The sequence below is a fragment of the Ammospiza caudacuta genome, chromosome 14, assembly GCF_027887145.1.
Source record: "Ammospiza caudacuta isolate bAmmCau1 chromosome 14, bAmmCau1.pri, whole genome shotgun sequence".
Classification (NCBI taxonomy): Eukaryota; Metazoa; Chordata; class Aves; order Passeriformes; family Passerellidae; genus Ammospiza; species Ammospiza caudacuta.
The window spans coordinates 13,797,913-13,814,730 of record NC_080606.1 but is presented as its reverse complement, the minus strand read 5'-3'; the positions used below and the strand labels follow the sequence as shown (position 1 = coordinate 13,814,730).

Below are 16,818 nucleotides of genomic sequence, written 5' to 3'. Positions count from 1 at the left end.
TTCTTGAGGAAATTACATCTGTAAAAAAAAATGAGATGATCTGGGTATGGTTTTACTTGCTGTTTTCATGAAACTGAATCTGAAAATTCCTGTCTTTGCCAGGTGGCCTTGTTAGTGCAGTTTCTGATTGAAAACTCAGGAGAGATTTTTGGGGGTGATATTGCTTCCTTGTTCCAAAGACCTGACATAAAGAAGTCCAAAAATTCAACGGAATCTCTGGGTAAGTTGGTGGTAGTAAATCTTCCAGAAATATTTAAAATCTTTTAGTAGGTAAAGTCCTCAGACAAAAGAGTTTGCTTTACCTTCACATTTCTTCTAAGGAACAACATTGAAAACCAGCTAGGTTTTGTTTTCCCTTTGCCTGTCAAGCATAGGCAGGAAGAGAAAGCAAAGCAGAGGGTTGAGGTGCAGAAACTCCAATGTGTCCCCAGAGATGGTTGTCTTTCTCTGTGGATGCTGTTAAACCTACTCTAACCATTGCAAGAATTTAGTGTAGCCTTAACACTGCCATGTCCCAGCAGTATTTTTATTTTCCAGGTTAGTTCTATAAAGCTAAACCACATGGTTTGTATGGAAAGAGATGTAGTTGTCTCTGTTAGCTGTCCTATGAATACAGGCCAGTGGTGAAAACTGGTCATCAAATCAGAATTTTTTTATTATTTCCTGTGAGAATAATGAATTATCTTTGTTTTTCCATGGGCTTCATACAATTTCCCTGGTTTGGTTGTGAGGTACTATATATATAGCAACAAATAAATTTGTGTCCTCTGCCCCAGACATAGGCTTGGCTCAGCATGATGATTCTTCCGATGAGCTGGAGTTTTCCACTTGTGATCCAGAAGGGCCAAAGCACCACCTGGAATCTGATGATGCCATTTTTGAAGTACCCAGAAGCTTGTTACTCGATGAGGATCAGGAAGACTGGGACTTGTTCAGCGAGATCACAGCCTGCTACCAGAGCAAAGCGCAGACCAACGCCAGTGCAGACAGCTACGAGCTCCTGGAGGAGGACGGCTCCTTCTGCTCCATCGGCTCCATCCGCTCGCTGAGCCCGGCCCGGGACCGCTGCTCCTCCGAGCCCAGCGTCTGCCTCAGCTCCCAGCTGCCCCCGCAGAGCCACGAGCCCGTGGCCCGCCAGTCCAGCTGCGATGCCACCATCATGAGCAGCCACGCTGACTACGTCCACAGGCTCAGGCAGCTGCAGATGGAGAGCCAGAAGCTTATTGATGAGGGCCTAAGCCCTGGGGTTAATAAGGCCAGGCAGAGCTTGTGGCAACCACCTCAGACCACCTCCAGGGTGAAGCAGATCAGCCTTCAGAAGTCAAGCCTGTCCAACAGGTCCAGTTTCTCCAGCCTGTCCTCTACCACCACCTCCCCTTCTGCCTCCTCACTTAGCTCCTTGGACAGTGCTTTCTCCTACTGCTCAGAGTCATCAGCCATCAGTCCCACAGAGGTCTCATCCCTGCCATTCATGTTTGGCACTTCTGCCAGGCTTCATGCTGTGTCTCCCACGGCTGCCAAGAGGTCCCAAAAAGAGTGGCACAAATCCTTCACATCTCCTTTACATCTGTGCAATCTGGACAGTTTTCATGAGGGTGAACCCAAGGCTGGAGAGACCAGTCATTTCTTTGGAGAGCAGAAAAGTTTTCCATGTGTCAGCAGAGCTGCCATGGGAAGCTCATTCACTGACATTGACTGGGAAGAGGAGGAGAGACAGCTGAGTTGTTCAGGGTACCCTGGCCCAGGGCTCAGGAGCCAGGATTATACCAAAGAGTTTGAAGAAAGCCCTGAGTACCCAGCTGCCAGCCCATGCAGTGAGACATCCCCACAGGTCAGCTACCAGCAGCACAGGGAGAAGACAGTGAAGAACATAGAGATCAAAGACATTGATGACTGCCCTCTGAGCCAGGAGAGCCTGAAGCGGACCAAGATAACTTTTTATGTGGCCCCAAATAAAGAAAGCTCTCAGGAGTCTCAAGTGGGAGAAGAGGAGGGATCTGTGACAAACACCAGCAGCACAGACTCACCCAGCAGCAGCAGTGAGCAGAGCCTGTCCAAGAGCTTGCAGACTGTGAGAGTCCACATCCCCCAGACATTGTTCTATGGGCAGAACACCCCCCTTGTCCTGCAGTCCTTCTCCAGGCGCTACCACCACGAGCCAATGGTCCAATCCCTGCAGGCCAAGCACAGAGAGAGCCCCCAAAGTGCCTCTGCTCCCGAGGAGCTGGAGAGACAACCAGTGGAAACGGCGCAGGCGCCAACCCAGAGCAAGGGCTCGGACACATTCAGCCACACCATCCGCATCATCCTCCCCGACACCATCCGGAACACCATCAGGGACTACTTCAAGCAGGATGAAACCGAGCCCTGCCCCACAGCAGAGGTGGAAGCAGTGGAGAAGGAACTGCTCCGGAGCAGGGTGGAGTGGCTCAGGAGCCAGCCTGTGGCAGAGGTGGCCACAGAGGAGCGTGACACAGCGGTGTTTGCAGAAGAGACTTTTGTCTAAGGCAATGGTTGTGGAGGAACTAAATATTTTTTGTGTATGTGCAACAGAAAATATTCTGTAATATATGATCAGGGTGTGAAGAATTTAGCAGGCTGCCTGGAGCAACAAGTGTAAAGTGACACTAATGTGTATGTAATACTCATTTTGGTGGGAGGTGGGGGGGCTGCTCTTGTGTTTTCTTTATGCCCTTTTCTGATGAAAGAGACTTCACTGGCTGGGTGTGGAATGGAGTGAATACCACCAGACTCTCCCTGTCCTTGAATTAGCTGACCGGTACAGGGCCTGACTCCATTTTTTTTAATAGCAGGAAAAGAGAAATGTTGCTTTATTTTCTCCAGTCAGCCGCTGATGTTGGTGGATGACTGGACAACAGGGACAGCTAATGCTTTTAATAATTAGTTAAAAATCTTTACACTTGCACAAAACCCACCGTTATTCACAGTTCATCACAACCATTCATCCAAAGGAAAATTCTTCACCTTCATTCCAGAAATCACTGCTGCTTCACTCTGCTCATCTGTTGTCTAGCTCACAGCCCTCAACCATTATTGGTTGAGGCTGGGTTCCAAAATCAGCAGCTGGAGCCCAGAGTCCAAAGTCCAGCATTCACTGACAGACAGCATGTGTAACATTTCACGGCCAAGATTGCTTTTTTCTGGAATTAATTACACTGTGATTCTTTCTTCTCATACCTTCCCCAAAGTTAGCATTTGACAGAGACACAGTTGCCATGAAGGATTTTAGTACTGTCACTTTGACAGGGCTGTGAATGTTCTTCTGTGTCCTCTGGGAGTAGCTCAGTAGCTAGGAGTTTCAGTCCTAGTGAAAGTTGACAATTTTCTGTCAATGTTGATGCCCCTTTCTAGAGGCAGTGTGGATGAGGCAAGTGACTAAATTCCTAGCCATGCTGAGAGGGACTGGAGCAGGGCTTGGTTTTAGCATGAGGTCAAGGAGTTGTGGAAGTTGTCAGGAATGTTGTTGAGTAGATGCTGAAGCAAAGTCCCATCTTGCCAGAAAGTTGTCAGTCCATGCACTGAAACTGTCCAGGCTTCATCACCGATGCTGGCTCAGAGAAACACTGAGTTCCCCCTCAGCAGAGTATGTGGCCCTGTGCACTCCAGCAGAATTAATTTTGGGGAATTCCAGGCAGGGATGTGCTGAGTAGGCTGCTGGTAAGGACCACCAAAGAGATGCAGCCAGTGGAGTCCTGAAGCATCCCTCAAAGCCATGCTCAAAGTGCCACAGACAAAATGGGACTTGTTAGAGGGTTGTGACACTGCCAGCTGAGCTCTAAAAAGATGCTGAGAGCACCACATTAGTTTGACAGGTTGTTTTAAGGAAACAATGGGAAAGGTCTCAAAGGTTGAAAGGTTTGGGATGGTTCATTTGAAAGTTACATGAGAGTTTTCTATGGTGGTATCTGTCAGAGAGACAATCCTTTTACTCAGTGAACAGTGAATGGGTGAAGGAAAAGAGAAATACATGAATCCTAATGACTGAAAGCTTGTGGAATAAGTGTCCCTGCAAGCTGCTGAGTGTCTGCAAATAACCAGAGCTGGAGCTGCATGACAGCTGCTATGGTTCAGTCCTTGCATAGATGGGAAAGGCACCTCTGTAAAATTATCTGGTGTCAGATCGCTCCACTCATCTGCCAGGTGCCTGTGAGGGTCAGTGACAGGAACCTGGCCCAGCACTCCAAATCCACATCATCAAATACTAGGGCAAGGGAACCAGGGGGAAGCCCAGAGCCCACTTTCCTAGGTGTATACAGTCTATTTTGTTAGATGAAGGGTGTTTATCTCTTAGATGTGGCACTCTGTCCCAGATCACCTTTGTGGCCCTTGTATAATGAAAGGTGTATATAATCATAACACAACTCCACCACGAACATAATTTTCCTCACACATAAACAGCAATAAAGCATCCACAGTTCTTTTTTTCCAGAGCTAAAGTTGTAACTGTTTTAATAAAAGACACACAAGTTGTCACTGTGGTGTTGTCACCTTTTGTTCCCTTGCTCTTGCTCCCCTCTCCCCTGTGTCAGGGTGGTGGCATTTGCACTGAACTGCTGTGAAACACACTCACCTCCCAGCCCAGCTCTGCCAGGCTGGCCACGCTGGCAAGAAGCCTTCTGCCAGCACAGCACTCTAGGCATTACTCCTGTCTTTTCAAGAAGGTGAAAGAACAGTAAATATTATAAGAAAAGTCTGCCTGTTCTTGGAAGAGAGATGATTCTGTGTTCTAAACATACTAACAGATGTAAACTCAGTGACTGGGCTCAGGTCAAAGGGGACCTAAACCAAATGCAGAGTAAGAGCTCATAATTTGCATCACCTAAAAAGATCACAGGAAACTTAGAAAGAAATTAGTTTAGAGAAACACTGGGTGAAACAGGGAAAAACACACAATTTTTCTTTGCCTCATCTTAGGCTGCCTAATGCGGGCACAGTTCTCTGGGTAGCTGCTCTAACCTAGCTCTGTATTATAACATTTTTCTTTATTTTAAACAAAACAAAATCCTGCAAAACTTAACACAAACCAGAGTTCTGGGCTTGGAAATTCACAGCCCTCCTCTTCCATGAGCCAGACAAAAATGCAACTCAGAGACCAATCTTGAAAATGTTCCACAGCCCCCAGCTTGCTCATAACAAGAAATAACAAATGCACAGAAACTTGGTTGGCTTTCTGCCTCAGAAAGGCCACACTTTCCCTTAATGTATAGACCTGGGAGGCAAACAGGTTTTTCCCTTCTTTCTCTGCCCTTTTTCAGATCATTTAGACCATGCTGGCCTGTCACACACTAACAGCCCTGCCCACTGCCCCAGCAGATGCAGCTCTTGGGAAGTCGTGTTCCATGGTCACCATCCAGGAAGTGAGGAGCCTTCAGGGCCTGCTCCCAATTTAGACCAAGGCCAAACAAGTCCAGTTCATCTGCCTGGAAGAGAAATGACTCATGCAGCCTCATCTTATTTCTGTTCAGGATATATGATTTCTTTCCTTATCCTGCAGGCTGACAGAAACGTGACAGGAGTGCCTGAGGCAGCTGCAGTTTACTTTAAACTTTCCAGTTCTATTTCTGATGTTTCAACTGTGAGGAAAGCCAGTCTTCCAAGACATACTCTCCCTCATCCTTTGTAGCAGCTCCTCTGTGCAGGGGCCTCTCTTGTTATTCCAGGGCACCTTCAAGGGACAGCCAGCCCCACCAGAGCAGCCCGGGCTACTCTGACTCCCTGCATTTCCATGCTAACAGCTTGTGCTAGAAACTCTTTCTCCAGAGGTCACCCACACTCTGAAGAGGAACACAGCAGTCATTCAATCCTTCCAAGCCAGAAGCTGCTCCCTCCCTCGCCATCCTGCCAGGATGTGTGGAGAGCTGACCTTTTCCAGCACAGCCTGGGCTCCAGCTGCCAGCTCACCACAAGGTGGGGACTGAGGAGTGGGACTGCAAAGCTCCAGATCACCTTGGCTTTGCAAGAGACTTGAAGTGCTACTGAAGGAGATGGCTTAGCTGCTTTCATTTAATCCATATTTATTATCTTTTCTTTTTTTACAGTAAACCTGGGACAAGTTAGAGGAGAAGAGGTTTCGGAGAAACAGGCAGAGCCTGGAAGATTTTTCTGATGTATGACAAAGCAAAGGGCTATCCTGTCACATGCCAGTCACAATCCTGAAGCCTTAATACATCACCACATCCATGGCCCCCAAATAGAGCTGGGACCCTGCAGAAACCCACCCTGCTGCCATCACCTCTTACAGCACATGGCTCTGGCCCATGCCAGAAATCCTTCCTGCAGGTACCCTTCTGCTAAGGATAAAATTCTGGCATGGATAAACATTTGTACCCATTTTTGCATGAAGAACCAGAGAGGAACACAAAGTCCACTGAGAGGATTCACAGCTCACTCATCACCAGTGCCCACAGGGATAGCAGGCCACGCACGGCACGGCAGGGCTGGTGTCTGCAGTGGGGAGGCACGGAGGTTCACAGAGACCATTAGACACAAATGGCAGCTGTGGCTCCCCGAGACAGGCCCAGGCACCGGTCAGGGCGAGAAGAAGGAGGAGGGATGGGCACGGATGGACACAGGGCAGCAGCCCCGCCACCACCGCGGCCTCCTCATCCTCCTCCTCCTCGCAGCCGCCCCCCGCGCGCCCCCTGGCGGCAGAGCGCCGCCACAGCAGCCCCGCGGCCCAGGCCCAGCGGTCGCGCTGCCATTCCGTAAATCACAGAACCGCAGAATATCCTGAGTTCAAGGGACCCTTCAGGATCATCGAGTCCGACTCCAGGCCCTGTGCAGGACGTGCCAAGAATGCCATAATGTGCCGAGGAGTATTGTCCACACGATTCTTAACTCAGGCTGGGTGCTGCTGCCCTGGGGAGTCTGTTCCAGGGCCCAGCCACCCTCTGGGTGAAGAACCTTCTCCTGAGATCCAACCTAAACCTCCCCTGACTCAGCTTCGTGCCATTTTCTCGAGTTCTGCCACTGGTCATGAGACTGAAGAGCTTGGTACCTGACCCTCTGCTTCTCATTGTGAGGATGTAGAAGAACAATCTCACCTTAATCTCCTCCAGGCTGAACAAACCAAGTGACCTCAGCCACTCCTCATAAAGCTTCCCCTCCAGAACTTTCATCACCTTCATGGTCCTACTCTGGACCCTCTCTAACAGAATAATGTCTTTTTTACATTTGGTGCCCAATACTACCTGCAGTATTCCAGGTGAGGCTCCAGCAGTGCTGAGTACAGCAGGACAATCACCTCCTTTGATCAGCTGGCAGTGCTGCACTTAATGCAGACAACCAAATTTCCATGCATCTCATTCTATTCCAGCCAGGCTCATGGTACCATCTTGTAGGTCTGAAAGGCTCATTGTTAGAATTTTATTTGACAGGTGGGATAGTACAGCAATGACAAAATTTAACATTTGGAGAAAGTGGCTCCTCACAGCACAGAATAATTCAGGGACCCAAAACATCTCAAGTTCATAGAAGTGGTGCCTGCTTACAGGAACTGTCAGCACCCAAACGTCCTCAGTATGTTCTTTCTGACCAAACTCAAGTCACCTACATCACCAAGCCCACCAGTGCACTGACTTGCAAACACCAATCTCTTCTTAAGCTTCCCAAATTGGAAAAGTCTGCTACACTTTTAAAGAGTCAAGCCTTGCAAAATTCTCAGCAGTTAATCAGAATAGCAGAATTCTTCAATTTCAAAGGAGAAAGCGAGTCACATACAGCAGAGATATTTAGCCACCCAGGGAAATATAAAGCCATACACTTTAATCCAGTTGGTTCAGCAAAGCATTTAAGCGCTTAAAACATGTACCAAAGACCCTATTAAGCATGCTGCCTTGTTCAAATAAGAGATTTGCCAAACACATCTTTTTTACTGAATCAGACCTTTATGGCCTACTTTGAGCCAGTCACAAAAAGCAATAGTGTCAACCAAGAGCTAAGTACCCTGCCACACCTAAATGAGGGTGTAAGCTGTGCAGCAGTCATTTCCAGTCACTGTTTGCTTTGCTTTCCAACCTCCAGCTGCCTCCTCATGTCCGACACATCCATGGGGACCCTCAATGTCACACCATCCATCCACTTCTTAACGCACACCTGGCAGCCAAGGCGTGATCTGAGAAGAAAACATGAAGTGAGGCTCCTCTGTTCCCCAGGAAAAGGCAGAAATCCCCCACCCACACTGGGATGTCTGGCTCAGGATGGGTTTTCACTAAAGCTCCTGTTAAAGATCAGCTGTACCTCAAGAGAAAGCAGCTCTCAAGGCACAGCTGTAGTACAGAGCAAGCTCCATCCCCCCTTGGAAAGAGGTGGCACATGGTGAATCAGCCTCAGAGGCTTGAGGATCTGCTGTGATCAGCAGGGAGCCTTACGTGTCAGTGAGTCCATATGCCAAGTCCAGCATGTCTAGCTCTTCATCTGAGATGGCATCAAGCTTTTGGAAGGTGTCCTTGTCAAAGATGAGGTGACAGGTAGAGCAGGCTAATGTCCCTTCACAGGCACCTGGTGGAGAAGCAAGGGAAGGAGAACAAATCAGGAAAAATAAGGGGGTGAGAGAGACCATCTTTAGGAACAGTGTGAGAAAAGGCCCTTTAACAGATCTGGAGCATGTCAAAAGAGATGCCAGGAAACACAACAGATGGATGCAGTTTCCAGCCTGCCTCTTCTCTGGGAGAATCACCATCAGTTTTCAAATTTTTACATCAGCTCCATGCAGCCAAAAGCACTGACAGAGGCTGCTGCAATGCCAGTGTGACAGTGTGAGGTTACATTGCCATCTCAGCATGGTGAGCCACCCAGCAAGCAGCTGGTGGGGAAGGGAAACTTGTTTATGGTCTTGGCAGAGCACAGTGGCAGATCATTGCACTATTCCTAAGTACCCACTGGCCCTAACAGCCCATGCACATATCCTGCTGCAGCACCTACCAAATCCATCAATGGCCAAGTTGTGATTGACTACCACCTCCAGCAAGCTCTCCCCTTCTTTGGCTGTGGTCGTTAGTCGCTCTCCATCCCGATTTATAAAATGCACTGTCACCCGATCCTCAGAGCTGTAAGACAAATTTGCAAAAAATCAGGACTCCACCCTTTTCTGCACATCCACAAATGAGGTCTTGTGGCTGAGAGCTAGAGACATGGCACTTGGAGGGAAATGTGCACACAAACACTTTCTCAAAGGATTGTGCCATGTGCATTAGAAAAAATTCAAATTATCAGTTCTCAGTGGCAGGCAAATCTGAGTTGACCCAAAATATTTCCCACTTTATCAAACAGCCCACAGAATAAATGTCTATCTGTGCACAAACAAGTGCAGGTGCCCTTCAGGTGCTGCCCCTGCTTGGGCTGGCTGGCAGAGGCAGCATGGCTAGGCAGGCAGCACATTTGCAGGTCCCAGGCCTGGGCTGTTAATCCTGGCTAGAGCAATGCAATTACAAGCAAAGTGCTCAGGATCAGATACTGATACAGCAAGAAGGACTGTTGTCATTCATGTTTTGCTTCCCCTTCCCTTTCCCAAGGAGATTACTTGGTGATTGTTCCTTTTTTGCTGCTTTTTCTTCCATGAAGTGCCCATGCCTTTCCTTAACTCCAACACAGGGAGCCTTCTTGTGGTGAGACATGTTCAGCCTCAGCTTTTACAGAGCTGCTGGGCTGAGTAATTTCCTCTGAGCTGATATGATCCATGCTCAAGAAAAAATGCTAATTATTTTGACAGCCTGCAAGATTTAATCTGGCCAAGAGTTAGGAACACAGCCATCAGCTTCTCTTAATGATAACTGCAGAAAGGGAATCTACAAATGAAAGGGAAACAGCATCCAGTTCATCTCCTCCTGACCAGGATCTCACCAATCTGGAGAAGGATCCTACCCTGACAGCAGTGTTCAGGATTTCTCACCAGACAAGCATATCCTGAGACTGTTATATTTGCTAGAGGAAGCAAATATGAGCAAACTGTTTTTTTCCTTAGTGTACATACCAAACGCTCACTTAGATATAGATATATATACCTATCACTTATATATAGGAGGTCCCAGTCACCCAAAGGTCCCAGCTCCTGTGCAGAAAGAAGGCAGCACCCTGGAAGTGGTTGGACCTTTTGTTCTGTAACTCTCAGTGTGCCACTGCCCAAGTGCCCATCATCCAAAGCTCAGGGCATTCTCCAGTGGCAGAAGCTTCTCTTTCCCCAATTTCCTTCATAAAGACACCTACAGATATTTCTAAATATGCAATTTAAAGACTAGCCCTCAAATGTCAAAACAAAACAAAACAATCCTCCTCATTTTTGATGGATCAGAGTAATTTATTCCATTTGTACGGCAAATAGGCATGTTTCTAGGCAATGTTTGGTTTATCTTTATGGGTGAAACAATTTGTTACAAAATAGAAATGGTAAAGTGATAGAATGCCACTTAGTGGTGCAACCGAATTGATTTTTTTAGCTGGATAATTGTCAGAGGTTTGGAAAGATCTTACCAGGATGTGATAAACTCAACACTGTAAATTCAGTGTATGCCAATTGATTATTTCCTTTTAAAAAATAAAATCTCAAACCTTTTGTGACACAGGAAAGTGGTGAAGGAGGTTTCACGAAAGCAGTTCTTCCCCCATCAATGTTTTCCTTAAAAGATACTTTCCAAGGCTATATAAACCAGCAAGATGCCTACAAGTACTGCCAGAGATAATTTCATAAGCAACAAACCAATTAGAAAGAAATCCCATTGATAATGAGTCTTCATAAATCCGCCCAAGTGGGGTTATCTATGACCTTTCTCTAAGGTCAGATGGCAAAATAGTTTGTTGTATTTTCTGCAATGGTTGGCTCTCTCTCTCAATGCCTAGCAGATTACAGTTTCACTCAGATTATATTAGTCTAGGAGATCCACAAATTACATTTATTTTACTTTCTCTTCCTGAACTATCCCAAAAGCAGAGAGAAGAAAGGCTGAAGATAGAAGAAAGGCCGGCAGGGAGCCTGCAGTAGTTCCTGCTGTGGAAATGAGCCAAAGGACTCTTGTGCCTCTTTGTCACCTTCACTATCTGTGGCCCCCACAGCTCTGGAGACATGACCAGCACCTCTGACAGGCCCCCACAGCTCCAGGGATGGGAAGCAGCTCCTCTCAGGCTGGGTCCTGGCACCACCTTCCTCCCCCATCAGCATCTGCTCACCCAAGCTGGTGGTTTCATCCCCCACCTCCCAGAGGCCATGGCTTGGCTGGCCTCTCTCCTGTTCCTGCCAGGGGCAGGTGCCTCCATCCCTGTGGGAGCATTTGACCCACCTGGAGTCCCCAGGGGCATCCTGGTGCGTGGAGCTGAAGGCTCTCTCTGCCCAGCCCCTTGCTGGGCCCTGGTGCTGCTCAGTCTCAGCACACAGAAGAACCAGGCGAGTTCTGCTGGCGCTCAGTCTGCTCTGCAAGGGCCGCAGGAGCCCCAGGATGCCGTGAGCCATCCTGCTCCCTGTCCCCTGGGCTGTCCTCTGATGCAAGGACAGCTTGATTAGGCATTTATACATACAGCTGGGGAGGATGGGGGGAAGGAAAGGAAAGGAAAGGAAAGGAAAAAACCATAGTAGGACAGCCTCCCTGGGGGTGGAGGGAGGGAGGAGGGAGGGGAAGCAGGAAGGAAGGATGGACAAAGGGATTGTGCTTGGATCTTGCTGCAGTCCAGCCCAGCAGGGCATGGGAATTGGTGGAAGCACGGGAACAGGTGAAACATCACATCCACATGCCCATTTCCAAGCAATGCTCACTTTGTTTTCTTTACACACTTCAGTTTAGGAGCCAGAACTAAATCAAATCTCAGGAGAAATATTAATTGTGATGTCTAATCATACAAGGAGTTGCAAGTTAAGGGCTGGAAGAGCAGAGAGGCAGGAGTGCCAATGACTGCTTGAGAAGAGGGGCACACAGTTCCTACAGCAATGGAGTGAAAGCAAGACATGAATTCTGCTCTTTACAAGATGGCATCCCATCTCTGAAATGTGAATATTCCCTTCACATGATGGTGGTGAGAGGCAGCCACACTTAGCTGCTTGTTTGCTAAACTCTCTGCTGAAAAGTACCATAAAGGTGCAGATAACTATAATTCATTTCATGCTAACTGATAATCCACATTACTAAGCTTTGAAGCCTTGCAGAAGAAAACTCTTAACTTATTCCCAGAAACACTGGTTTAGTCTACCCTCCTCTACAGGGTAAATCAAAATGAATTTGAGGGCCAAAAATACAACAGTAGTTTTAGTTCCTGGTTTCTGTGGAGTTGGGGAACAGCTCTCACCCCAAGAGCATGAATGGTTCCTTCCATCAAATTTACAGCTCACCATTTGGTAGGATGTCTGCTTTAATCAAGCTTTTTTAATGCAATAACATATTGGTAGCCAGTATAAGCAAAAAGAAAAAAAAAATGTTGATACTGGACTCTCTAAGCAATTTGTGCAGGGGAAAAACCACAGCATAAGATAGAAAATGTCTGCCTCAACACAGACACACACACAGAGCATTGGATTCATAGTTCTGAAGATGACCAGAAAGTTTTGGCTTTTTGCCCCAAAATGAAAGTTTTCCACCCAAGGCTTTCAGGTTGGAAGGGCTGGAAAGAGGTGCTTAGGCTTTCTGAAAAAACCATCGAAGACATTAAGGAATGCAAGTGTTTTCCATAAGCCAGGAGGGAAATGTATTCTTCAGTTCAAAGGCAAGTGTTCAAGCATTCAAACATACCTCTCAGACAGCTCCAATGGAGACAAATTCATGGGCAATGCATAAAGGATTAAAAAAATAATAATAATTCTCAGGCCAACTTTTCCAGGTGGTTTGCTCTCTCCTACAAGCTGCCCCAAATGCTTCAGGCTTCAAAGCCAAATTCTTGAGCTCCATCTCACCCCCAAACTGAAAACTACTCTGTACAGCTTCTGCAGCTGAGAGACTCTGGCCAGTTCTGCCTTTGCTTTTCAGGCACTACAGAGATGCAGCAGAGAGCCCAGTTCTGTCTCTCAGCCATTTCCATGGAAAGAAAGCAAGGCTGGAAAAGAGAGCCACAAGGAGAGGGGCCACAGCACATACAAACCACAAAGCATCTTATCTCTCCAGCAAACCTTGAGCTGAGAGAGATACATTAGATATATGCACAGCAGTTTCCCCAGCAAGGACATTGGTGTGTTTGTCTGGCACTGACTCCTCTCCCTGCCAGGAGCTCAGAGCACAGCAAGTGACAGGTCAATGTCACCTGATGGAAGAGAGGCCAGTGCAGAGAGGGAAGTCAGGGAGACTTTGAGGTGCAGCAAAGGGGACAACTGCTCCCTGCTGAAAGCAAAACAATTCTGCTGGGGCAGGAGAGAATCAGGCCCTTGCAGATTTTGGACAGTCTGTTTTAAGATCTTTGAAATACTGAGAAAGGGCAGAAGCAGGATCTCCTTTCCAGAGTAAATCATTGTTCATTTAGCTAAGGCACAAAAATAGAAAGCTTTGCAAATAGCCACCCCTCCCACAAAAAAAAAAAAAAAAAAAAAAAAAAAAGGCCAAAAACAACCTCAAAATGTTGCTTCACAGGACAGCACATATTTTATAATAAGGCCAGGCACAGCTGAAGAGAGCCCTTAGCTCTGTTTCAAGTATGGTTTGGCAGGAACCAACCTCGCAGCAGTGCACACAGGCACGTTGCCCCCACCTCCCTGGTTTCTTGCCAGCAGTGCACACTCTGCAGTAGTGCAGTAGCTGTGCCCACACATCCAGTCATGTTCTGGCACATGCTGGTAAGGAAATGGTTTTCTAGCTTGAAATGCATTGTCCAATACCTTCTGTAGCACACACCAAACAATGTGGTCCTCCCTCCCCCCAGTCTAGGCACTCTCATGCAAATATCCAAAACACCTGTGACTGCCTCAGCTCCACCTCAGCCCCAACTTCTGCACAAGGAAGTGAACAGTGAAATCAGCACTGGCCTAACCCAACCAGAAGCTACACAACACCTTTGCAGCTCTCCACAGCAAGAAGCATACTTGGATTTTTGAGATAGCAAACCCAGCTCCTCTGGGTTAGGATTTCTTTCCAGCAGGCAGAGCTGCCCTGGCTCAGTCTCTGCCCATGCTGTTCCTGTGTAGAGGGGGACAAGCTCATGCTGGTCCCATGGGAGAAGTCTCAGGGACTGTAGTCAGAGCAGCAGGCACACAGACCCAGGAACAATGAACATTTCCAGAAGGCAGCCTTCATTAATTGGAAAAGCAAGAACAGCTTACCCCTGCCCTCCTAACCAAGCCTCACAAATACTTCTTTAGGGAAGCAGATATGGGCTGCTTGCTGACACAGAACTAAAGCACTGAACAAAACTCAAATTCACCTTTCCCATTGTCACTTTAAAAACCCATTAACCACTTTTCCTGTTCCAGAGCAAGTTGCTAATAAAAGCAAACAGAACAGCTTGTACTGGTTTGACTTTTAGCAAGCCCACAAGCCCAGACAGAATGCTTCTGCTGCCTCACAAGAGATGCACTGAGCACAGATCTGGGACAAAGTGCACAACCAAGGGAGCTCAGGTCACAGATACTGCCTAAGAGGCTGGAGCTCAGGGAGAATATAAATATGCCTCTATTTCTACATCTCTCAAACAAGGCTGTTTGCCCCATTCTAACCTTCCCTACATGTTCAGCAACCTTCTGAGAATGACACAAACAAAGGAGCAAGAACCAAATTCTCAGCACTGGAAGCAGGAGGGCAGACATGCAATCAGAGATGGGCTGGCACTGCAACAAGAAAGCACAATGAATTCACAGCAAGGCTCTGGACAGCAGCCATGTCTGACAGAGCAGCTGCTCCTGGCTGGGTGAAGGCCACTAAGAAGTTACAGTGCCCCAGCCAAGACCTTCACTTGCACAGGCTTCTCCTTCAAGCATCCAGTCAAGGATGCTTCAGAGATGGATGGGAGTGCAATACTGCTGCATGTGGGGTGTGGACAGCCTTCACCATAACCTTCCAGCTCAAGAGCAGTTTATTTCACACCCCCTTCAAACTTGTTGACTCCAGACCAATCCTGGCCTGTATTTTGTTAAAGGATGATGCACAACCACAGGCTGCAGCAATCATAGGGGCTTGTGATTTTTAAATCAACTCTGCTCACCAGAAATGTGTGTATTAACACCTGCCCTGAGCAAGTGCATTCTGACCATAAGCTGAAGGTACAGTCCCTTCCACAAGCATCCACTATTACTTTTTGCAGTTTCAGCACTACTTTTTCTCTAATACCCCCTCATTCTTTCTTCCACTTTTCACTATACCCCTCATCCTGACACCTGTCCTGAAAAGCTCCATCTTGGAATTACTAGTAATGTTTAGAGTCCCATCACCTGGAGCTAGATACTCATTTAGGCATTGTTCAGACACAGGGACCTGCTCCCTTGCCTACAAACTGCACTTAGAACTGCAAATCTGAAGACAAAAGCCAGTCTCAGCCTAGCTTTTCATACATTGAGGCCCAGACCTTTTGTTTACAGAATGCTTTGGTTTGGAAGGGATGAAGATCATCTGGTTCCAATCCTCTGACCATGGGCAAGGCTGCCACCCACCAGACCAGACCAGACTGCTCAGGGCCTCATCCATCCTGGCCTTGAACATTTCCAGGGATGGGACATTTTTCTTACAGAAGGAATTTTTCTGCAAGGGAGACATTAACATCACATGTGGCCCAATTTGCATATGGGTATGTAACAGTTATGGTTTGGCATCAGTGACAGGAATTCTGCTCTCTGCCAGTTATCACATGCTCTGAGATTATATGCTCTGGTATAAGACATTTAAATTTTACAGCCAAGATTGAGATATGCACAGCTGCAAAGCTGGCAGGGTGCAGAGCAGTCATGCTGATGGTACAGGGCAAACAAGCCATGCCTTGGGTGCTCTCTGCTTTCTCATTGCAGTCTGTCTTTGTAGGTGCTCAAGCAGCTGCCATATGGGTGCCTACAATTATCGTACCTTACCCTGTACATTTCATTACCAAGGTTTGGATGCTGGAAAAATCTTGTGCTTCCCTCCAAACATTTTATCCTGAGCAAGAAACTAATAAGCATCTACCTAGAGAAATCCCTACAGGACTTGTCTGCATCAAAGCAAATCAGAATTTGGAGACCATGCCCTTGCACTTCCCTGCTTTAGAAAGAGCAAAGAAGAGAAGGAGAAAGCAATCAGTCTTATTTTCTGCAGTTGCTTTGTCCTACTTGGGAGTCAGTGCATCTCAGGCCAAGTGCATTAGTCTACCAAACAGATTGAACTCAATGAATATTTTACTCTGCAGAGTTACTTTGCCTTTTCTTTAGAGTTCTTAATAAATTGCACTGCTTAATAAAGCAACATTGCAGAACCTGCCAAAAGACAGTGTTTCTAGTTCCCCAGCCTTCTGAGAGCCTTTTATGCTCTAGTCTGCCCCTATCGCACTGACAAAAGCATCTGGGCCCCAAACATATGTAGATATAGCCTAAACTGGATCTGAAACATCCCAGACAGACTAGCAAATCCAACAGAAGCTGTCTACAAAAATTAGAGGTTAAATGCAAATTTCTGATCCTAAACTACAGAATGCCTTACAACAAACTAGAAGAATAGGGTGTTGTGGATTTTAACATGGTCCTGGTACAGAAGCAGTCTTCAGCCTTTAATGCTTTACACTTCCATTTCTTCAAAGACTAACTGAATATAGATAAACCTGCATGGAAAATTACTAAGCCTCAAGCCTCTAAGGTAATGTCCATTGAGAAGCAAGGGCACTAGAAACAGCAAGAACAAGATCAACCTTTCCAGACCTGTGCAACCTTCAATTGAAGGC

The 16,818-nt window shown here is 47.1% G+C and overlaps 2 protein-coding genes across 2 annotated transcripts in view; one reads left to right on the top strand and one right to left on the bottom strand.

Annotated features, from left to right (window-relative positions):
- The window catches only part of LOC131563786 (rho GTPase-activating protein 20-like), a 30,405-nt gene extending 25,925 nt beyond the window's left edge, over nucleotides 1-4,480 (top strand). The window contains exons 14-15 of the mRNA XM_058813932.1: nucleotides 103-220; nucleotides 777-4,480. Of these exons, the coding sequence (XP_058669915.1) occupies nucleotides 103-220; nucleotides 777-2,506 (1,848 nt within the window). The 3' untranslated portion in view covers nucleotides 2,507-4,480. The remainder of the gene's footprint in view (nucleotides 1-102; nucleotides 221-776) is intronic.
- A 2,892-nt stretch (nucleotides 4,481-7,372) lies between these two features.
- On the bottom strand, nucleotides 7,373-11,524 carry LOC131563787 (adrenodoxin-like). Its single transcript, XM_058813933.1, has 4 exons — nucleotides 11,292-11,524; nucleotides 8,944-9,068; nucleotides 8,391-8,520; nucleotides 7,373-8,134 (listed from the first exon to the last, which is right to left on the bottom strand). The coding sequence occupies exons 1-4, from the start codon at nucleotides 11,522-11,524 to the stop codon at nucleotides 8,014-8,016; spliced, it is 609 nt and encodes a 202-aa protein (XP_058669916.1). The 3' UTR covers nucleotides 7,373-8,013.
- Between the last annotated feature and the right edge of the window lie 5,294 nt (nucleotides 11,525-16,818).

Bases quoted from the DNA above. Each gene is read 5' to 3' on its own strand.
- LOC131563787 (XM_058813933.1), bottom strand. From the start codon at position 11,524: ATGTATAAATGCCTAATCAAGCTGTCCTTGCATCAGAGGACAGCCCAG. The intron at 9,069-11,291 runs GTGGGTCAAATG...TTTGTCTTACAG, and splicing joins GATGCCCCTGGGGACTCCAG to CTCTGAGGATCGGGTGACAG. The intron at 8,135-8,390 runs GTAAGGCTCCCT...TTTTCTTCTCAG, and splicing joins GCATATGGACTCACTGACAC to ATCACGCCTTGGCTGCCAGG.